Source organism: Piliocolobus tephrosceles, chromosome 1 (assembly GCF_002776525.5).
Source record: "Piliocolobus tephrosceles isolate RC106 chromosome 1, ASM277652v3, whole genome shotgun sequence".
NCBI lineage: Eukaryota > Metazoa > Chordata > Mammalia > Primates > Cercopithecidae > Piliocolobus > Piliocolobus tephrosceles.
Window position 1 is genome coordinate 152,485,973 of NC_045434.1, and position 19,701 is coordinate 152,505,673.

The 19,701-nt window shown below is 35.8% G+C and overlaps 1 protein-coding gene across 5 annotated transcripts in view; it reads right to left on the minus strand.

The window, feature by feature from the left end:
• The window catches only part of LRRC7 (leucine rich repeat containing 7), a 544,610-nt gene that overhangs the window by 428,417 nt on the left and 96,492 nt on the right, over positions 1 to 19,701 (minus strand). For all 5 annotated transcript variants that reach the window (XM_031935208.1, XM_026454139.2, XM_031935212.1 and 2 more), the window contains exon 2: positions 4,483 to 4,580. In XM_031935208.1, the coding sequence (XP_031791068.1) occupies positions 4,483 to 4,580 (98 nt within the window). The remainder of the gene's footprint in view (positions 1 to 4,482; positions 4,581 to 19,701) is intronic.

A 19,701-nucleotide genomic window follows, 5' to 3' on the forward strand; every position in this document is an offset into this window, starting at 1 on the left:
TCAAACTATCTTCCAAAGTTCTAATATATAATGGCTGTAAAGAGAAAGTTTAGCATGCAAAAGAGTAACCAGAGGGACTATAGAAAAATCAGAAAAGTATTCTATTATGGTAGCCAAAGCATTAGATGATCTCTGTCTCAGCCTATTCATGCTGCCATAATGAAATTCCATGAACTAGGTAACTTATTAACAACAAAAATTTATTTCTCACAGTTCTGGAAGCTGGGAAATCCAAGATCAAGATGTTGGCAGATTTGATACGTGGTAAGTCCCACTTTCTGATTTATAGATGGTGCCTTATCATAGATTACCTCCAAAAAGTCTATCTCATGATATAACATCAATTGGGTTTTAACATACACAGTTTGGAGGGATAGTAATATTCAGAGCATTGCATTTTTCAAAAGGACAAAATGATCAACAGTATTGATCCCTGCTAAAACGTCAAGTAAGGTGAGCATTGAAAACAATGCTTGATGGATTAGCAAATGATAGCTTAACTTCTAAGATGGCCCCATGATCATCAACATACTCCTTGATGCTTGAACCCTGTATAATCCCCTCTCTTTGGATATAAGCTGGACCTATCACTTTCTTCTGGACAATAAAATATGGCAAAGGCAATGGTGTAATTATGATCCCACATTTTGAGTTAATCAAAACTGAAATTATCTTAGGTGTGCCTGACTTAATCAGGTGAAAGTACTTAAAAGAGAGACAGGTAATTCTCCCTGAGAATAGGGAGTAAATGGGCTAATTTAGAATGTCCATACAGCAAGGAGCTTCTGAAGGCCCCTAGAACCTAAAAGTGACTTCAGCTGGCAGCCAACAAAAAACTGGGACTGTCATACCACCACAAGGAAACAAATGCTGCCAACAGCCTAAATGAGTTCAGAAGTGAATTATTTCCCCAATTGAGCTTTTGATAAGACTTCAACCTGGTGATACCTGAAGCAGCGAACTCTGGACTCCTGACCTTCAGAAAATGTGAGATGATAAATGATGTTGTTTTAAGACAGAAGTCTGTGCTAATTTGTTACATAGCAATAGAAAACTATTAGAGCAACATAAAAAATTTATTGATGCTCTCTGAACAAAAGCTGTTTCAGTAGAGTGACTGGACAGGAACCAGACTGGACTGGTTTGCAGGAGTGAGTGGGAGGCAAGTAAATGGAGCGAGTATAGATAACTCTTAGATAAATCAAGAGATTTTCCTGAACAGAAAACAAGAGTGTAGGGCTGTAGCTGAAAGGGGCTGTGGCTTTGAGAACAAAGTTTTTATTTTGTATTTTAATGGAGAATAACTTAAACATGTTTAAAAATCTGTCTTCCACAATAATCTATTAATAATAATAATCAGATGCAGCATAGGTAGGTATAATTTACATTAAATAACTAAGATCTACATCTGGTGACCTTATGTTGATTTTAACATTGCAAATATTGTAAAGTGGGATAGAGAATTATAAAAGAAAACAATACAAAGTATGCTATTTAGCAAAACCTTCCTGTATACAATATCTCCAAATGAAACAGTGATTTCCTTACTCTGGAGGATCCTATGGTCTGAACCACGTTTCCTTATTCCTTTCAATTCTTAGTGCAGAAAAGCTTTGATTTGACTTTCTATGATAGTTTTCAAAGGTGGAAACCTTGTGTGGGATTTGACCAACAAATCTTGGTGTAGATCTATACTGAATCTGTAGAATCCCAGAAAAACAAGTAGGCCATTGTGTTAAACTAATATCAAACATGAATTACCATCGAACATTGCTGCAAGAATTTCAGCTTTATTATATTTACTTAGAACCTCTTCTTCTCCATGCATGATTGTGTCTAAAAACAGTGTGGTAATATCTGTGCATTTGCATTCCTGATCTCAAAAAACTGCCTTATTATCCTCAAACAAATGTTTAGTTTGAAATAAGAGAACAATAATAACAATTAAAGAAAGAGACAGAAAAAGAGAAGAGAGAAAAGAAAACGCGCTTCATCCCAGGTTCTGTACCAACTACTTAATATAAATATCTCCCTTCATTCTTAAAATAATTACATTAAGTAGGCTCTAGCATATCCTCATTTTCTTCAGATAAATAAACTGAATTTTATATTTAAAATAACTGTCTATTCATGGTCCTGCATCTGGTCAAATTAAGTGTCATATTAGAGAATAAATCCTTTTGTGTGTCTCTAACATTAATAGTTTTCACTACCATGATATGTTGCTTCCATTACAAAAAAAAATTGTGGCTTTTATTTTTCTCATGGAATTCACACTAGTCTGTCACAAAGCAAGAGGAACTGCTCACTGCACTAACAAGGGAAAATAAAGACCTCTATGGAAAAGAAAACAATTGCATAGATTTTGCATTTTTCAGTACATTTTTCCATGTTCAATAACGTACTCCAGCTGAATTTCCTTGGTGACACTTCAAAGACTTCCCTGACTGTCACGATCCAATTGGTAAGAACTTATAACACAAGTGTCGGTTATATCATGTACCTTGCTAAGCACATACTAGGTAGCTTAACATACTACTTTACATTAGAGAAGTACTTTACATTAGAGAACAATAAAACTTGATTATGAACTATACCAATGATTATTCCTCTTTTGTATAGATAACGATTTAGTATCATCTGATGTCAATTATTTTACCTAGGCTAGTAGTTTTCAAGCTTGAGCTTGCATCAGAATCTCCTGCAGAGCTTCTTAAAATACAGGTCACCAGGCCCCGCTCTAAGAGTTTCTGATTCAGTAGGTGTGGCTTGTAGCACTAGAATTTACATTTTTAACAAGTTCCCAGATGCTTCTACTGCTGCTCATAGCCTGGAGATCACAATTTGAGAACCACTGGCCCAGACCAGGGTTCAAAAAGATTTTCCATAAAGACCCAGGTAAATATTTTTTTGGTTTTGGGGGCCATACGGTCTCTTGTCACAACTACTCAACTATTCCTTTGTAGTGCAAAATCAGTTGTGCATAATACACAATGAATAAATGATGGCTGTGTTTCAATAAAATTGTACTTACAAAAAAGGTGTCAGGCTGAGTTTCATCAACAAACCATATTGGCCAACCCCTGGCTTAGACCAACTCAGTACAAGAGCCCTGAAATATCACTTTGTTTATGTTAAATGGCAACTCTGTGATAATCGTTTGCAAACATACCTACAAATATCCCTTTTAAGTTTTATTTAAGTATCTACAGAACTGTACCAGAGACTAAACTGACGGTCTCCTTGAAGCATAGAGAAGAAACCCCAAAGTTTTTCTATAAGCCCAGCAGAAATACGTAATACTTTCATGCAAGAGTCTGCATGTTATAAATGCCCATGAACTCTATCTTTAGTTTCAAGTTTTAGTTTTAGTTAAATATTGTTCGTGGTGTTATAAGCCATAAATCTACCAGGTTAAAGAAGGCTAAAACATTACTGAATGACATATATGTCAGCTCAGTAAGGTTATCTATTAACTTTATAATAAACAAAACAAGAACACTTCATTTGCCATAAGTGTGCCCTGCTTTAATGTAGTTGGTCTTTACCCAGAGCAGTATACTTCAAACTAATTTGAAAATGCCACTATAATCTTAAAATTCTACTTGACTGTATAATTCAGTGAATCCACTACATTAGCTTTATCCTTGTAAAATGTAAGTTCCTGTAAAAGGGCAAAATTCTGATAAATTTTTATCATAATGAAATGTGATTTAGTTCCCTGAAAATAATTATATGCAAATACCATGAGGAAACATAGTATTATGAATCATTTTATAAACTCAAAATGTGAATATTATGTCAAGAGTCTCCAACAATCTACTACAGGCTACAGAAAATAAATAAATAAAATCCCTACAGCCAATGGCATATTCTAATATTTAATAATTTGAGGATGAACTAATGTGACTTTATACTGGGATTCATGGTATCTATCTTTCAGAACATTTTACTAAATTCAATTAAATCAAATGTTTCCATTTGGCAAACAGGTTTACATTTACTGGCAGGTATCTATTATTTTATCTAAAGGAGTGGTTTTAAAAAGTTCTCGGTCAAAAAAAAAAAAAAAATGTTAAAAGAGCCCGTGGCTAAATGGAAACTGGAAAGTGTTGATTTTAGATACATTTCAAAAGTTTCTTTACTTCAGGACGTCTCAGAACCATTACCATGCATGGTATAAATATCTATGGAAGATTTGTCAGACTGTACAGCCTTTTCCCATCTCATTTGAACAGGGAACTTGATTATCAGTAGAACATCTTGAAGTACCAGAGAACTATCCTTAAGAAAGCAATGTTCTAAGTAAGCACTTACATTCAGGTAACATATGGTAAGTTATTTTAAAAGACCAACTCAACTCAACAAATATTCTATTACTTGACTAACCATTTAAAGGTCACTCATTTCATTTTACTATGCTACTCACCAAAATCTATCTAGAACATCTAGAACACAGTTAATCCTATTAAACATACTTACACTCCTCTTCAGGCCTTTTCCGAAGTGCTGCACGAACTTCTTTACAAGGACTTCTCTGGTATTGTGGGGGGTTCCTTCCCCTTATTAGGTTCTCCATCCTATAAGAGAGAATCAAAGGAGTATTTTAATACCAAAAGTTTGATAAATGTTTACAAGTTAAATGGTCTAAAATTCAAATACCCACAGAACTTTGCTAGACAACACCATGAAGATGATCTGGCAAGGAGCAAGCTGGCAAGGAGCATCGGGGACCGTAGTAAATTGGAGAGTGTTTGACTTTTCCAGCATTCCAATTTAAAAAATTTAAAACACCATGTGTATGAAACTTATGCACATTCTTTAATTAGAGACTGTTGTGGACTGAATATGTCCCCACAAAATTCAAATATTGAAGCACCAGCCCCCAGCATGATTTGAAGGTAGAGCCTGTGGGAGGTAATTAGGTTTAGAGGAGGTTATGAGTGGAACATCCATGATGGGATTAGTGTCTTTACAGGAAGAAAGAGAGATAAAAAGGGAAAAAGAGTAGACTTCTCTCTCTCTCCACCATGTGGGGACACAGGGAGGAAGCTGTCTTCAAGCCACGGTGAAGGCCTCCACAAGGAACCAAATTTATCAGCACCTTGACTTCGAACTTCCTAGCCTCCAAAACTGAGAGCAATAGTCTGTTGTTTAAGGCACTGAGTCTATGGTATTTTGTTATAGCAGCCCCAGCTGAATAAAATGAAGACCTATCGACTAAGAGTAATTACTTGCAAAGTAAATAAATTTAAAAATAGGACATCATTCAGAAAGAAAAATCATATCTTTTACCAACATTTCAAGTATCAGTTTTTCACAATGAGATACCACCTTACCCCAGCCAGAAAGGTCATTATTAAAAAGTCAAAAAACAATAGATGTTGGCATGGATGCGAAAAAGGAACACATACACTGCTGCTGGGAATGTAAACTAGTACAGTCTCCATGAAAAACAGTATGGAGATTTCTCAAAGAACTAAAAGTAAATCTACCATTTGATTCAGTAATCCCACTACTGATTACCCAAAGGAAAAGAAGACGCTATTTCATAAAAACACCTGCACTCATATGTTTATTACACCACAATTCACAACTGCAAAGATATGAAATCAACCTAACTGCCCATCACCCTATAAGTGGATAAAGAAAATGTGGGATACATATGATATATTGATATATAATATATAACATATATATGACATATATGATATATACTATATATATAAATGTGGGGTATATATATGTGCAATATATATGCACACACATATATATCTACACACAAAATGTATACATGTGTAGGATATATATACTAATGGAATATACTACTCAGCCACAAAAATAATGAAATAATGTTCAGTAACTTGGATGGAAGTAGAGACCATTACTCTAAGTGAAGTAACTCAGCAACCAAAACCAAATACCATATGTCTTACTTATAAGTGTAAGAACTAAGGTATGAGTATGCAAAGGCACACAGAGTGGTATAATGGACACTGGAGACTCAGAAGGGAAAGGGTGGGAGAAGGGTGATCAATGAAAAACTACCTATTGAGTACAATGTTCACTATCCGGGTGACGTGCACTGAAATCCTAGACATCACCAATATACAATTCATCTGTGTAACAAAAACCCACTTGTACCCCTAAAGCTATTGAAATAAGAAAAATGTTCAAAAAGTACCAGTTTTCAGGAATGGAACTACTGATTTCATTCAATACTAATGACTGAATCAGACCATTTTTAAATTCTAATAATTGTGATTTTTTGAAAAGAGTGGTTAATATAAATTGTACCTTTCTGTTACCAGTTACATGGCGATGCCGACAACCAGAAAATAATAAATTAATCAAACACAACTTGGGTGAGCATCTGTAGCAGCATATAATTTGTGGTGTTTTCTGTTTTCAGTAAAGTTCACAGTTTTGCACATCAGTGTACACTCTATTAACTTCTATAACACTAAAAAAATTGAATGCTCAGAATTTGAAAAAGTAAACCATAGTATTTATCATTTTGAAAATATAAACGTTATTTCTTAACATCTATATGATTATCCTCAACCAGGGATATCATTGGTTTTGATAGCTGTCCTGGTTGATAGCATGCATACCATTGAAAACAGTGTGATTATTATGGGTATACTGGCAGAGGGTTTTCTAGGATTAGTAGTACATAGAGAGGATTATGTCCCTTGTGTCTGGAGGGGAAATCGAGAAAGGATGATTCCATAAAAGCAGTGTGTTAAGTGGTGGAAAATATGAGATAAAAAGGCTTTTGGGGTGGAATAGTAACATAATACTACTCCTATGGGAACTTATCATTGGGGCTTAAAAAAAGTCTTCCAAATATACTTTCTGAAATCAGTCCATTCATATGTAGAGGCTGCTTTATGTGCTTGTGTGTGTGTGTGTGTGTGTGTGTGTGTGCATGCACTCATATGCCTATGCCTATGTTTGTAAAGTATAAGAAATTGTTTTTTAATGTGCAGTGATAACTTGAACCTTAGTTTCACTCAAAATTCATTTCAAGTGAGAAAAAGTTATTTCTCTCAAGATAATGATAATACAATGACAGGAAACCAAGTGGAAACTTGCAGAATTGAAGACATAAACTGCTTCAACATTATATGTGTGCATGGGGGGCGGGGTGAAGAGTAAGCTTGTAGGTCTGTCCCTGCAATTTCACCATGAAGATTAGCTATGCAAACTAAATTATATCAAATTTTCTAGTTTCTGACTCTTGAATTAATTCAACGCACAATTTTGATTATGTGTTTCAGCAAATGCAGAAATCTCCATGATGATCTGATAACAATTTAAGTGAGCTTATAATTATTCACTAGTATTTACAAGCTTAAGATAGTAAATTATAGTAAACAGAACCTGCACATGCAAATGTCTACATAAAATTGTAGTATAATTTTTAAAAATACTTTTACTCATTGTGATTACACTCTGATGGGGAATGACAAGTTATGTTGGTTGGGGAATACATGAAAACTACTCTCTTGAATAGGCTATTATTTTTCCTTTTTATCTCTGACTATCGAATATGTGAAAACAAAAGTGGTCTACTTGATTTCCATGTAATTATGGTTGAGGGTATGTCAGAAAAACTCAAAAACATATTAGAAAGTACTTTCAAAGGCTTTAGGATGACTTATATGGTTACTATTGGTATCCAAGACCCTCAGGTTAGCCTCCCAGGAATCATGGTGTTCAGAGGTTGTATTTTGGGAATACTCATGAACAGATACACAGGAGATTGTACAATGCTAGCAATGTAGCATGGCTTAAATGTAATGTTCCTCAACTCTGGAATCAGAATGCCTGGGTTTAACCTCTCTTTTTCTTTCTTAAAGGATGATTTTAGGTAAAGTTACTCACATACTTTGTGCCTTACTTACATGCTTACATACACAACAGGATTGTTGTGAGGATTAAATATGGTAATACATGTAAAATGCTTTGCATTGTGTCTGTCACAAAGGAGAGCTCAGTAAATGAAGCTATTATTAATAATGATTATCACAAATAGAAATGTGATCATATACTAATATTTTAAATGTTCCATATATTTGGAAAAATATTACAGCTGGTCTTTAATAAAGAAAATGAAAACAGATAGTACTGTTGAAGAAAAAAAAAATTTGGCTTACAAATTTTCTGATTATTAGGGAAAAACAAAATATCCAGGTATATAAATGGCCAATTTTCATAGATGAAGAACTTAACTAAATATACTTCATTTTTTATCAATAAGATTTAAGGGATTACTAATGACAATCTTCCAAGGACTCGAACAGGGATAAAAGTGGGTTGTCGTCATCATGAATTGACTAAAGTTCTACAAAATTACAGGTTTTGTAGAGAATTTAGAAAATTTTTCAAAATTTTATAGTTAACTTGGACCTTAGAAACAATTAAAATATTTTATAATATATTTACCATTTACTTTATCCCTTCATGAATTAAATTACTTCATTTACTTTACCATTTACCATTTACTTCATTAATCTTTTGAACAACCTTATGAAAGAATATTTTAAAGATGAAGAAATTAAGCTCAGATATGCTCAGTGACTTGCTCATGGCCACACCGGAAGTAGAAGAAGGCTTGCTCACCTAAGATTTAACCAATCTTTTCTGGACTTTTCTAGTTGCTTCTTAGTCCCTTATTTCCATGAGTTCATGATTATAATTCCACTAGGGGACTGAATACCTGAGATTCAATTATATTACGTGTTTTTAAATCTGGTAAAATTATCATTAACATAATATTAATACTTATATTAATATCTATACTCAGGAGGCTGAGGTGGGAGAATCACTTGAGCACGGGAAGGTGGAGGCTGCAGTGAGCCATGATCATGCCACTGTACTCCAGCCTGGGCAACAGAGTGAAATCTGCCTCCGTATTTATATGTTATAGATGTAAAATATATATATATATGATATTTATTTTCAAATATATGTTTTTAGTGTTAATCTGTTGATTACATGCCAATTTCTTATCATTTTACTATTGTCACTGAAATGTTTGCTTCCATCAGTGACATTTTAAGTTTTTGAGAACTGCCAAAAAGATAACTGGGACCAAAACAATTCACTATAAATTACATGAATGATATACTAATTGATGAAGATACTAAAAGTCATTTTGTTCCTTGGAATGCTATATGTCGTGACCACTGGAAACATACTTAAAATGAAGTTAAAATTTTTACGGAGCAATGTTTACATCTAAATTATTATATAACTGAAACTTGCATCTTCTTAAGATTACGCTTCTGGTTACTTGAACTCTTTCACCACCATTATCTATGATCTACAGTTTGCATCAAATAGTCAGACAAAATGACGAAAAATGAAATCTTGGAGCACAGCCAGGTCATGGCAAAGGAGCTGTTCTAGCTACTCTCAAGCTTGGCAAGCCACCAGTAGGAGTGTGTTAACAATTCTAGCAAGGAGAGATTAAATGTAATGACCACAGGTGAGACAGATGCTCTAACAACTCATTGAAGAGCTCTGAAAAAGTGCAGCCTACATGTTCGACTGCTAGAAAGAAATAAGGGCAGCCAGGTTAATATCAAACAGCATGAAATAGCAATCAGCCGTTATAAGCAAAAAGTGTCCACGACATTCTTGATGGTGTCTCCCAAATTTGGCTAGGTCTCAAAATCACCCAAGGAGTGATTTTCCCAGTACTAAAGACTATCATGCAGTAGGTTGAGGTCAAGTCCTAGTTGATGGTCTTTTTTGTTTTGTTTTTTAGGTTAATCAGGTGCTTCAAAAGTAGCCAGCTAGCTGTACACTTGTTTAGATACTGGCGTTTGGGAACCTCTGTAAATAAAAAATATATACTTGGAATTGTAGGGAAGACAAGTCCATTGAATTCATTCAGGTGATAAAGTTGTCTACTAACATAGAGGTGTAGGGTCTGAGGAAGAGACTACAGTTAGAATAGACATTATTGAAAATGAAGAGTAGCCAAAAAAGCACAATCAAAGGCTTGCCAAGTTGCCTAGAGGTCACTCACAGGAACCTACAGGCTGCTCATTTATGTTATCAACTCACTGTCAATAATCTCAATAGTGAGATAATATCCCCTAACAAGGTTTGGCTGACTCACCTGGATCAGGGAATATGTTTGGACTAATCTAGAATCATGGACTGGGATGGCAGTGCTTCTGGTGAATGAAGGATGTGAAGTCTGGGTGAAAATCTAGTTGAAATAGATTTACACTTGATGGAGGCAGAAGAAGAAAAATGATTGGCTCACTGGAGGAAAAGGGAGTTGGGATAAGAGAATAAGGGTTTCACGTATAAATATTCTCAAATGCCTATTATATGCCAGGTGCTTTGTTAGGTTCTTTATAGGTACATTATCTACATCATCTGTATTTTATCCATGGATCGCCTGAGTCTAAGAAATATACATGACTTGCTTAGGATCATACACAGAATAAGTACAAAAAATCAAGATTTAAATCTAGATCTGTTTGACCTCAGATCTATTAACTATGAAGTGGGCTGTGCAATAGAACTTTCTGCAATGATGGAAATGTTCAGTATCTGTGCTGTCCAATAAAGTACCTGCTAGCCACATACAGCTATTGAGCACTTCAAATGTGGCTAGTGTGACTGAGGAATTGAACTTTACTTAATACAACTTTTTAAAAAAAATGTATTAAGTAGAAGTGCAGAGGAAGATGGCCAAATAGGCTCCACCGATCGTCTCCACCCCCACCCTGCAAGGACACCAATTTAACAACTATCTACACACACAACAAAAAGTGCCTTCATAAGAACCAAAAATCAGGTGAGCACTCATAGTGCTTGGTTTTAACTTCATATCACTGAAAGAGGCATTGAAGAAGGCAGGAAAGAGTGCTGAATTGCAAACATCGCTCCACCCCTATCTCCCAGCAGTGGCCACATGGCGTGGAGAGTCTCAGCACTTGAGACAGGATGAATGCAGCAGTTTTATGACATCGCATTGAACTCAACACTGCCCCTGTCATAGCAGAAAGCATAACTAGGCTGAACTCAGCTGATTCCCAACCACAGAGGGAGTTTTTAAATGAGCCCTAGCCACAGGAGTATTGCCCATCCCGGCAGTAGGATATCGAGCTCCAGCAAGCCTCACCACCATGGCTAAAATGCTCTGAGGCCGTAAGTAAACTTGAAAGGTAGTCTAGGCCACTAGAACTGCAACTCTAAGGTAAGTCCGAAGACTGAACTGGACTCAGCGCCAGTGGATTTGGGAGCATATGTGACCTACTGAGATACCAACTGGGTGGCTAAGGAATTCATTTGCCACCTCTCCTCTAACCCCAGGATGCACAGTTCATGGTTCCAAAAGAGACTCACTCCTTCCTCCTGCTTGAGGAGAGGAAAGAAAAGAGTAAGAAGACTTTGTCTTGGATCATTGATACCAGCTTAGCCACAGTAGGATAGGGCACCGGTCAAAGTCATGAGGCACCCTTTCCAGGCCCTACCTCCTAGATGATATTACTAGACACATCCTAGGCAAGAAGGGAACATGCTACCTTGAGGGGAAGGACCATCACCTGCTGACTAAAGTGCCCTCAGGTCCTGAATAATCAACAGTGATACCCAGATACTATGCTGTGGGCCTCAGGTGAGACTCAGACTTGCTGGCTTCAGGTGAAACTCACACATTCCCAGTTGTGGTGGCTATGGGAAGAGACTCCTCCTGCTTGAGAAAAGTGAAGGGAAAAGTAAAGAGGACATTGTCTTGCACCTTAGGTACCAGCTTTGCCACAGAGGGAAAGAGCACAAAGCAGGCTCCTGGGGTCCCCAGTTCCAGGCCTTGACTCCTGCATGATATTTCGGGACCTGTTCTGGGCCAAAGGGAAGCCCGCTGCCCTGAATGATGTGTCCAATGCCAGAAAACATTCACCACAAACTGAATAAAGAACCCTAGAGCCTTAAGGGAATATTGGTGGTAGCCTAGCACTAATCCCCATGGGTCTGTGGGGATGGTGGCCATGGTCTAAGACTCTTCTCCCCGTGGAAAGACAAGGGAAGAGTAGAAAGGACTGTGTCTCATGATTTGATTGCCAGCTCAGCCACAGTAAATTAGAATACTAGGTATACTCCTACAGTTTTTGATTCTACTCCCTGGCTCCCAGATAGGACCTCTGGACCTCCCTGGGGCCTGGGGGAACTTGCCACCATGAAGGGAGAGACACAGGCCTGATTGGCTTCACCACCTACTGATTACAGAACTTCAGGGCCTTGACTGAACATAGATGATAGCCAGAGAGTGGTTATAGTGAGGCCCAGTGCTGTGCTGGTCTTTGAAACACCCTTTGAACATGCAGATAAAGACCTTCCCAGACAGACAAAGGCTGAGGGATTTCATCAACACCAGATCTGTTCTGCAAGAAATGCTAAAGAAAGTACTTCAATCAGAAAGTAAAATACATTAATGAGCAATAAGACACCATCTAAAAGTACAAAACTCACTGGTAACAGTAAGGACACAGAAAAACACAGAGTATTACAACACTGTAACTGTGGTATATAGACTATTCTTATCTTAAGTAAAAAGACTAAAGGATAGACTAATCAAAATAATACTATAAGAACCTTTCAAGACATAGACAGTATGATAAGATATAAATAAAAACTACAACAAACAACCCTATCAAAAAGTAGGCAAAGGATATGAACAGACACTTCTCAAAAGAAGACATTTATGCAGCCAAAAAACATACAAAAGAAAGCTCATCATCACTGGTCCCTGGAGAAATGCAAATCAAAACCACAATGAGATATCATCTCATGCCAATTAGAATGGTGATCATTAAAAAGTCAGGAAACAACAGATGCTGGAGAGGATGTGCAGAAATGGGAATACTATTACACTGTTGGTGGACATGTAAATTAGTTGAAACATTGTGGAAGACAGTGTGGTGATTCCTTAAGGATCTAGAACCAGAAATACCATTTGATCCAGCAATCCCATTACTGGGTATATACTCAAAGGATAATACATCATTATACTATAAAGACATGCGCACACGTATGTTTACTGCAGCACTATTCACAATAGCAAAGACTTGGAAACAACCCAAATGCCCATCAGTGATAGATTGGATAAAGAAAATGTGGCCCATATACACCACGGAGTACTATGCATCCATAAAAAGGGATGAGTTCATGTCCTTTGCAGGGACATGGATAAAGCTGGAAACCATCATTCTCAGCAAACTAACACAGGGACAGAAAAGCAAACACCACATGTTTTCACTAATAAGTGGGAGTTAAACAATGAGAACACATGGACACAGGGACACAGGGAGGGGAACATCACGCACCAGGGCCTGTTGGGGGATGGGGGCTAGGGGAGGGATAGCATTAGGAGAAATACCTAATGTAGATGATGGGTTGATGGGTGCAGCAAACCACCATTGCACGTGTATACCTGTGTAACAAACCTACATGTTCTGCACATGTATCCAAGAAATTAAAGTATAATAAAAAGAAGAAAAGAAACACAAAATGTTAAAAAGTGGGAAGGCAAAGTTAAGGTGCTGAGTTTTTATTCGTTTTCTTTGTGCCCATTTGTTTTTGCAAAGAGTGTTGTTGTTATCAGCTTAAAATAATGTGTTATGCGATAGCATTTGCAAGCCTCATGGTGACCTCAAATCAAAAAACATACAATGGGTACACAAAAAATAAAAAGCAACAAATTAAATGATATCACCAGAGAAAATTACCTTCGCTAAAAGGAAGACAAGAAGGAAGAAAAGAATGAGGAGAAGATGACAAAACAACTAGAAAACAAATGATAAAAAGGCAGAAGTAAGTCCTTACTCATCAATAATAATAATTGAATATAAATGGACTAAATGCTTCAATCACAAGATGTAGAGTGACTTAACAGATTAAAAACCAAGACCCAGTGATCTGTTGCTTTCAAGAAACACACTTTGCCTATAAAGGCACATATAACTGGAAATAAAAGGACAGAAAAAAGATATTCCATGCCAATGGAAATCAAAAAAGAGCAGGAGTACCTATACTTATATCAGACAAAATAGATTTCAGGATGAATACTATAAGAATAGACAAAAGTCACTATGTAATGATAAAGGGGTGAATTCAGCAAGAGAATATAACAATTTTAAATAAATATGCATCCAATACAGGAGTACATAGGTATATAAAACACATACTATTAGTGCTAAAGAGAGAGATAGACCTCAACACGATAAAAGCTGGAGACTTCAACAGCCCACTGTCAGTATTAGACAGATCTTCCAGACAGAAAATCAACAAGGAAACATCAGACTTAATCTGCAGTGCAGACCAAATTGACCTAATAGATATTTACAGAACATTTCACCCAAGAGCTACAAAATACATATTATTTTCCTCAACACATGGATCATTCTCAAGGATAGACCATATGTGAAATCACAAAACAAGTCTTAAAACATTCAAAAAATGTGAAATAATATTAAGCATCTTCTCTGACCACAAGGGAATAAAACTAGAAATCAATAAAAAGGGGAATTTTGGAAAATACACAAACACATGAAAATTAAATGATATGCTCCTGAATAACCAGTGGGACAATGAAGTAGTTAAGGAGGAAAATGAAAAAAAAATCTTGAAACAAATTATAATGGAAATACATACCAAAATCTATGGGATAAAGCAAAAGCAGTATCAAGAAGGAAGTTTATAGCTATTAGTGCCTGCATCATAAAAGAAAAATTTCAAATAAACAACCTAATGATGCATCTTGAAGAACTAGAAAAGCAAGAGCAAACCAAACTCAAAATTAGTAGAAGAAAAGAAATAATAAAAATCAGAGCAAATGTAAATGAATTTGAAATGAAGAAAGCAATACAAAATATCAATGAAACAAAGCATTGTCTTTTTGAAAAAGTAAACAAAATGGACAAACCTTTAGCCAGATTAAAAAGGGGGAGAAGACTCAAATAAAATCAGAGGTAAAAAAGGAGACATTATAACTGATACTACAGAAATTCAAAAGATCTTTAGTGGCTACTATGAGGAAGTATATGACGATAAATTGAAAAATCTAGAAGAAATTGATAAATTTTTACACACTTACAACCTACCAAGATCGAACCATGAAGAAATCCAAACTCTAAACAGACCAATAACTAGTAATGAGATTGAAGCCGTAGTAATAAGTCTCCCAGCAAAGAAAAGCCTGGGACCCAATGGTATCACTGCTGAATTCTACCAAACACTTAAAGAAATAATACCAATTATACTCCAACTATTTTGAAAAATAGAGGAGGAAGGAATGCTTTCAGACTCGTTCATAAGACCAGTATTATCTTGATACCAAACCCAAAGACACATCAAAAGAGAAAACTATCAGCCACTGTCACTGATGAATATTAATGCACAAATTTACAACAAAATACTAGCAAACCAAATTCAACAATACATTGAAAAGATCAGTCATCACGAACAAGTGGAATTTATCCTAGGGATGTACGGATGGTTCAACATATCTAAATCAATTAGTGTAATACATTATATCAACAGAATAAAAGACAAAAACCATATGATCATTTCAATTGATGCTGAAGAAACATTTGATAATATTCAACATCCCTCCATGATTAAAAACCCTCAAAAACCTGAGGATAGAGGAAACATACCTCAACATAACAAAAACTACCTGTGACAGATCCACAGCTAGTATCATACTTAATGGGGAAACCTGAAAGCCTTTTTCTAAGATCAGGAACACAACAAGGATGTCCACTTTCCCCACTGTTTTTCAACATAGTCCTGGAATTTCTAGATAGGGCGATCAGCCAAGAGAAAGAAAGAAAGGGCGCACAAATTAGAAAGGAAGAAGTCAAATTATCCTTGTTTCCAGATGACATGATCTTATATTTGGAAAAATGTAACGTCTCCACCAAGAACACTAGTAGAACTTATAAACAAATTCACAAAGTTGTAGGATACAAAATCAACATCCAAAATCAGTAGTATCCTCTATATGTCAACGGAGAACAATCTGAGAAAGAATTAAAGAAAGTAATCCCATTCACAATGGCTACAAATAAAATAAAATACCTAGAAATTAACTTAACTCAAGAAGTGAAAGATTTCTACAATAAAAACTATAAAACATTCATGCAAAGATTTGAATAGGACACACAAAAATGAAATATATTCCATGTTTATGGATTGGAAGAATCAACAATGAACAATGAACAAAGAATCAATCAATGTAAAAATGTCCATACCACCCAAAGCAATCTACAGATTTAAGGCAATCCTTATCAAAATACTAATGACATTCTTCACAGAAATAGAAAAAAACAATTTTAAAATTCATATGAAACCACAAGAGACTCAGAATAGCGAAAGCCATCCTGAGCAAAAGAATGAAACTGAAGGAATCACATTTCCTGACTTTAAATTACACTACAGAGCTGTAGTACACAAAATGGTATTGCACTGGCATAAAAACATACATATAGATCAGTGTAACAGAATGGAGAACCCAGAGATAAATCCATATATCTACAGTTAACTCATTTTTGATGAAGGTGCCATGAACACACATTGGGGAACGGACAGTTTCCTCAATAAATGGTGGTAGAAAAACTGTATATCCACTGGCAAAAAAAAAAAAAAAAAAAGAAACTAGACACCTATCTCTCACCATATAAAAAAACCAAATCAAAATGGATTAAAGACTTAAATCTGAGACCTCAAACTATGAAACTGCTAAAAGTAAACATTAGAGAAACTCTCCAGGACACTGATCAGGGCAAAGATTTTTTGAAGAGGACCCCACAAACACAGGCAACCAAGACCAAATAGACAAATGGGATCACATCATGTTATAAAGCTTCTGCACAGCAAAGGATACAATCAACAAAGTGAAGCAACAACCCACAGAATTGGAGAAGATATGTGCAAACTAACCATCTGACAAGGGATTAATAACTAGAATATAGAACTCAAGCAACATGATAGGAATAAAATCTAATAATCTGATTAAAAATGGGCAAAATATCTGAATAGACATTTCTCAAAAGAAGAGATACAGATGGCAACTAGGTATATGAAATGTGGTCAACATCACTGAAAATCAGAGAAATGTAAATCACAATTGCAATGAGATATCATCTGATCCTAGCTAAAATGGCTTTTATCCAAAAGTCAGGCAATAACAGATGCTGGCAAGATGTGGAGAAATGGGAACCCTCGTACACTGCTGATAGGAATGTAAATTAGTACAATCACTATGGAGAAGAGTTTGGAAGTTCTCAAAAAACTAAAAATATAGCTACTTTGTTATCCAGCATTAACAGCACTGAGTATATATCCAAAAGAAAGGAAATCAGTATATCAAAAAGATATCTACAGTCTATGTTTATTGCAGACATATTCACAACAGCCAAGATTTGGAAATAACCTAAGTGTTCATCAACAGGTAAATGCATAAAGTAAATGTGGTACAGATACACGGTGAAGTACTAGTCAGCCATGAAAAAGGATGAGATTCTGTCATTTGCAACAACATGGAGGGAACTGGTAGTCATTATGTTAAGTGAAATAAGCCAGCTACAGAAAGACAAATGTTACATACTCTCACTTATTTGTTTGAGCTAAAAATTAAAACAATTGAACAAATGGAGACAGAGAGTAGGATGATGGTTACAAGAGACTGGGATGGGTAGTGAGGATGTAGGGGAGGAGATAGGGAGGGCTAATGGGTATCAAAAATTAGAAAGAATAAATAAGACCTAGTATTACATATTTGCTAGTAAAATTGAGTGTCTATAGTCAAAATAATTTAATTGTGTATTTAAAAAATAACTAAAAGAGCATAATTGGATTGCTCATAACACAAAGGGTAAATGCTTGAGGTCACGAATACCCTATTTATCCTAATATGATTGTACGCATTGCATGCCAGTATCAAAATATCTCATGTAACCCATAAATATATACACCTACTATGTGTCCTTAAAAATTAAAAATTAAAATTAAAAAAGTATTGAATTTTAACTTACTGAATCTAAATAACCATGTAACAGCTGTATTACATACTACAGCACATCTAAAAGCCTCTACTTAGCATGACTGTTGAACATACATATGACTCACACTTTTGTAGGTCTAAAAACTCAACAGAAATAATTCATGGGAAGCAAAAATAAATTAAAAAATTAGGAATTAAAACTGAAAGTAGGACTAACCATTCTTATGGAGAAAGAAGAAATAAGATTTCTATCTTATTGTTGGAAATACTAATAAATAGTCTTCTCTGTCCTGCCCAGGGAAAGAGAAGAACAGGGCAGCACTTTGACCATCCAGCCTCATGAAACCCTAAAACCAAGAAACCTCTTCAGAATTCTAGATTTCCTTATTTGGCTCTGAATTCAAGAGAGATGAGAAAATTGTTGAAGAAGCAGTGACACATGCCTTACCTTATCAGTGAGGTGCTAAGTTTTTTCCCAAGGAAAGTAGAGTTTGAAGCACAGTGAACCAAATCCCAGACCAGGACTATGCTGAAAGCATATGCATATCAAGCTTTCAATAGCCATTGATAAATAGTCTCAAGTGTTTATAAAGATCCTATTTGAACTGCAAATGACAGTGCAAAAATAATCAATACCCAATCATCTCAGCCAACTATGTTGAGTTGATAGCTAATAAGGACAATCTAAATAAAGTTTAATGGCAAGATTAGTGTGAAAAGAAACCATATATTAACCACACCTAAACTGCTGAAAAAGAGTGATGCTTAAAACAAAAAGATGTGAAGTTCTGTAAGTTGGAAACTAAACAATATTCCTCATTTGTAAGGGCAGCAATGATTTACCAAAAGAGCAATGAGAAACTTGTTTGTACATTGCCATGTCACACATTTAGGGAAATATCAAACACAACAGTACATTTTCTCACTTTATTTTCAAAGAAATGGAATTCAGAATAGATTGGTATCATTACGAATGTCTTGAAAAATCTAGATTTTACCTTTTGTAAATAATACTGAACACAGCAAACATTAAATATTTATTTTTAAATGATGGAATGAATGGTTTTAGCAATAAATGTATGCCCTACACAGTACTGATGAGCTTATGGTTACAGAACATCTTTACATATATTATTTATCTTCATAAAGGTGAGGATAAGACCTGTGGGTTTAGTCTTTTAGAGATGAAGAAATTAAGACCCACTTGTCCAAGGTCACTGCAAAGCCAGATTCAAGCTCAGATTTTCTGATTCCTATAATCTTCCTACCTGAGCACAGTGCCTAAATGAGAAAACCGTTCTGCTCAGGTTCAGATTATTGCACTTTCCCTTGGAGCCTTCTGATGTCTCAGGGAAGGAACTACTACCATATGTGGCAGCTGTTAGATGCAGAATAAAAATGCGTGTGGAGGGAATGTAATGATTTGATAAGAAAAGCATGCATTCCTTCCTCAAAGTGAAATGGGGAGAGTTGGCAAATAGGAAAAAAATGTCGGCCGGGCGCGGTGGCTCAAGCCTGTAATCCCAGCACTTTGGGAGGCCGAGAGGGGCGGATCACAAGGTCGGGAGATCGAGCCCATCCTGGCTACCATGGTGAAACCCCGTCTCTACTAAAAAAATACAGAAAACTAGCCGGGCAAGGTGGCTGGCGCCTGTAGTCCCAGCTACTCG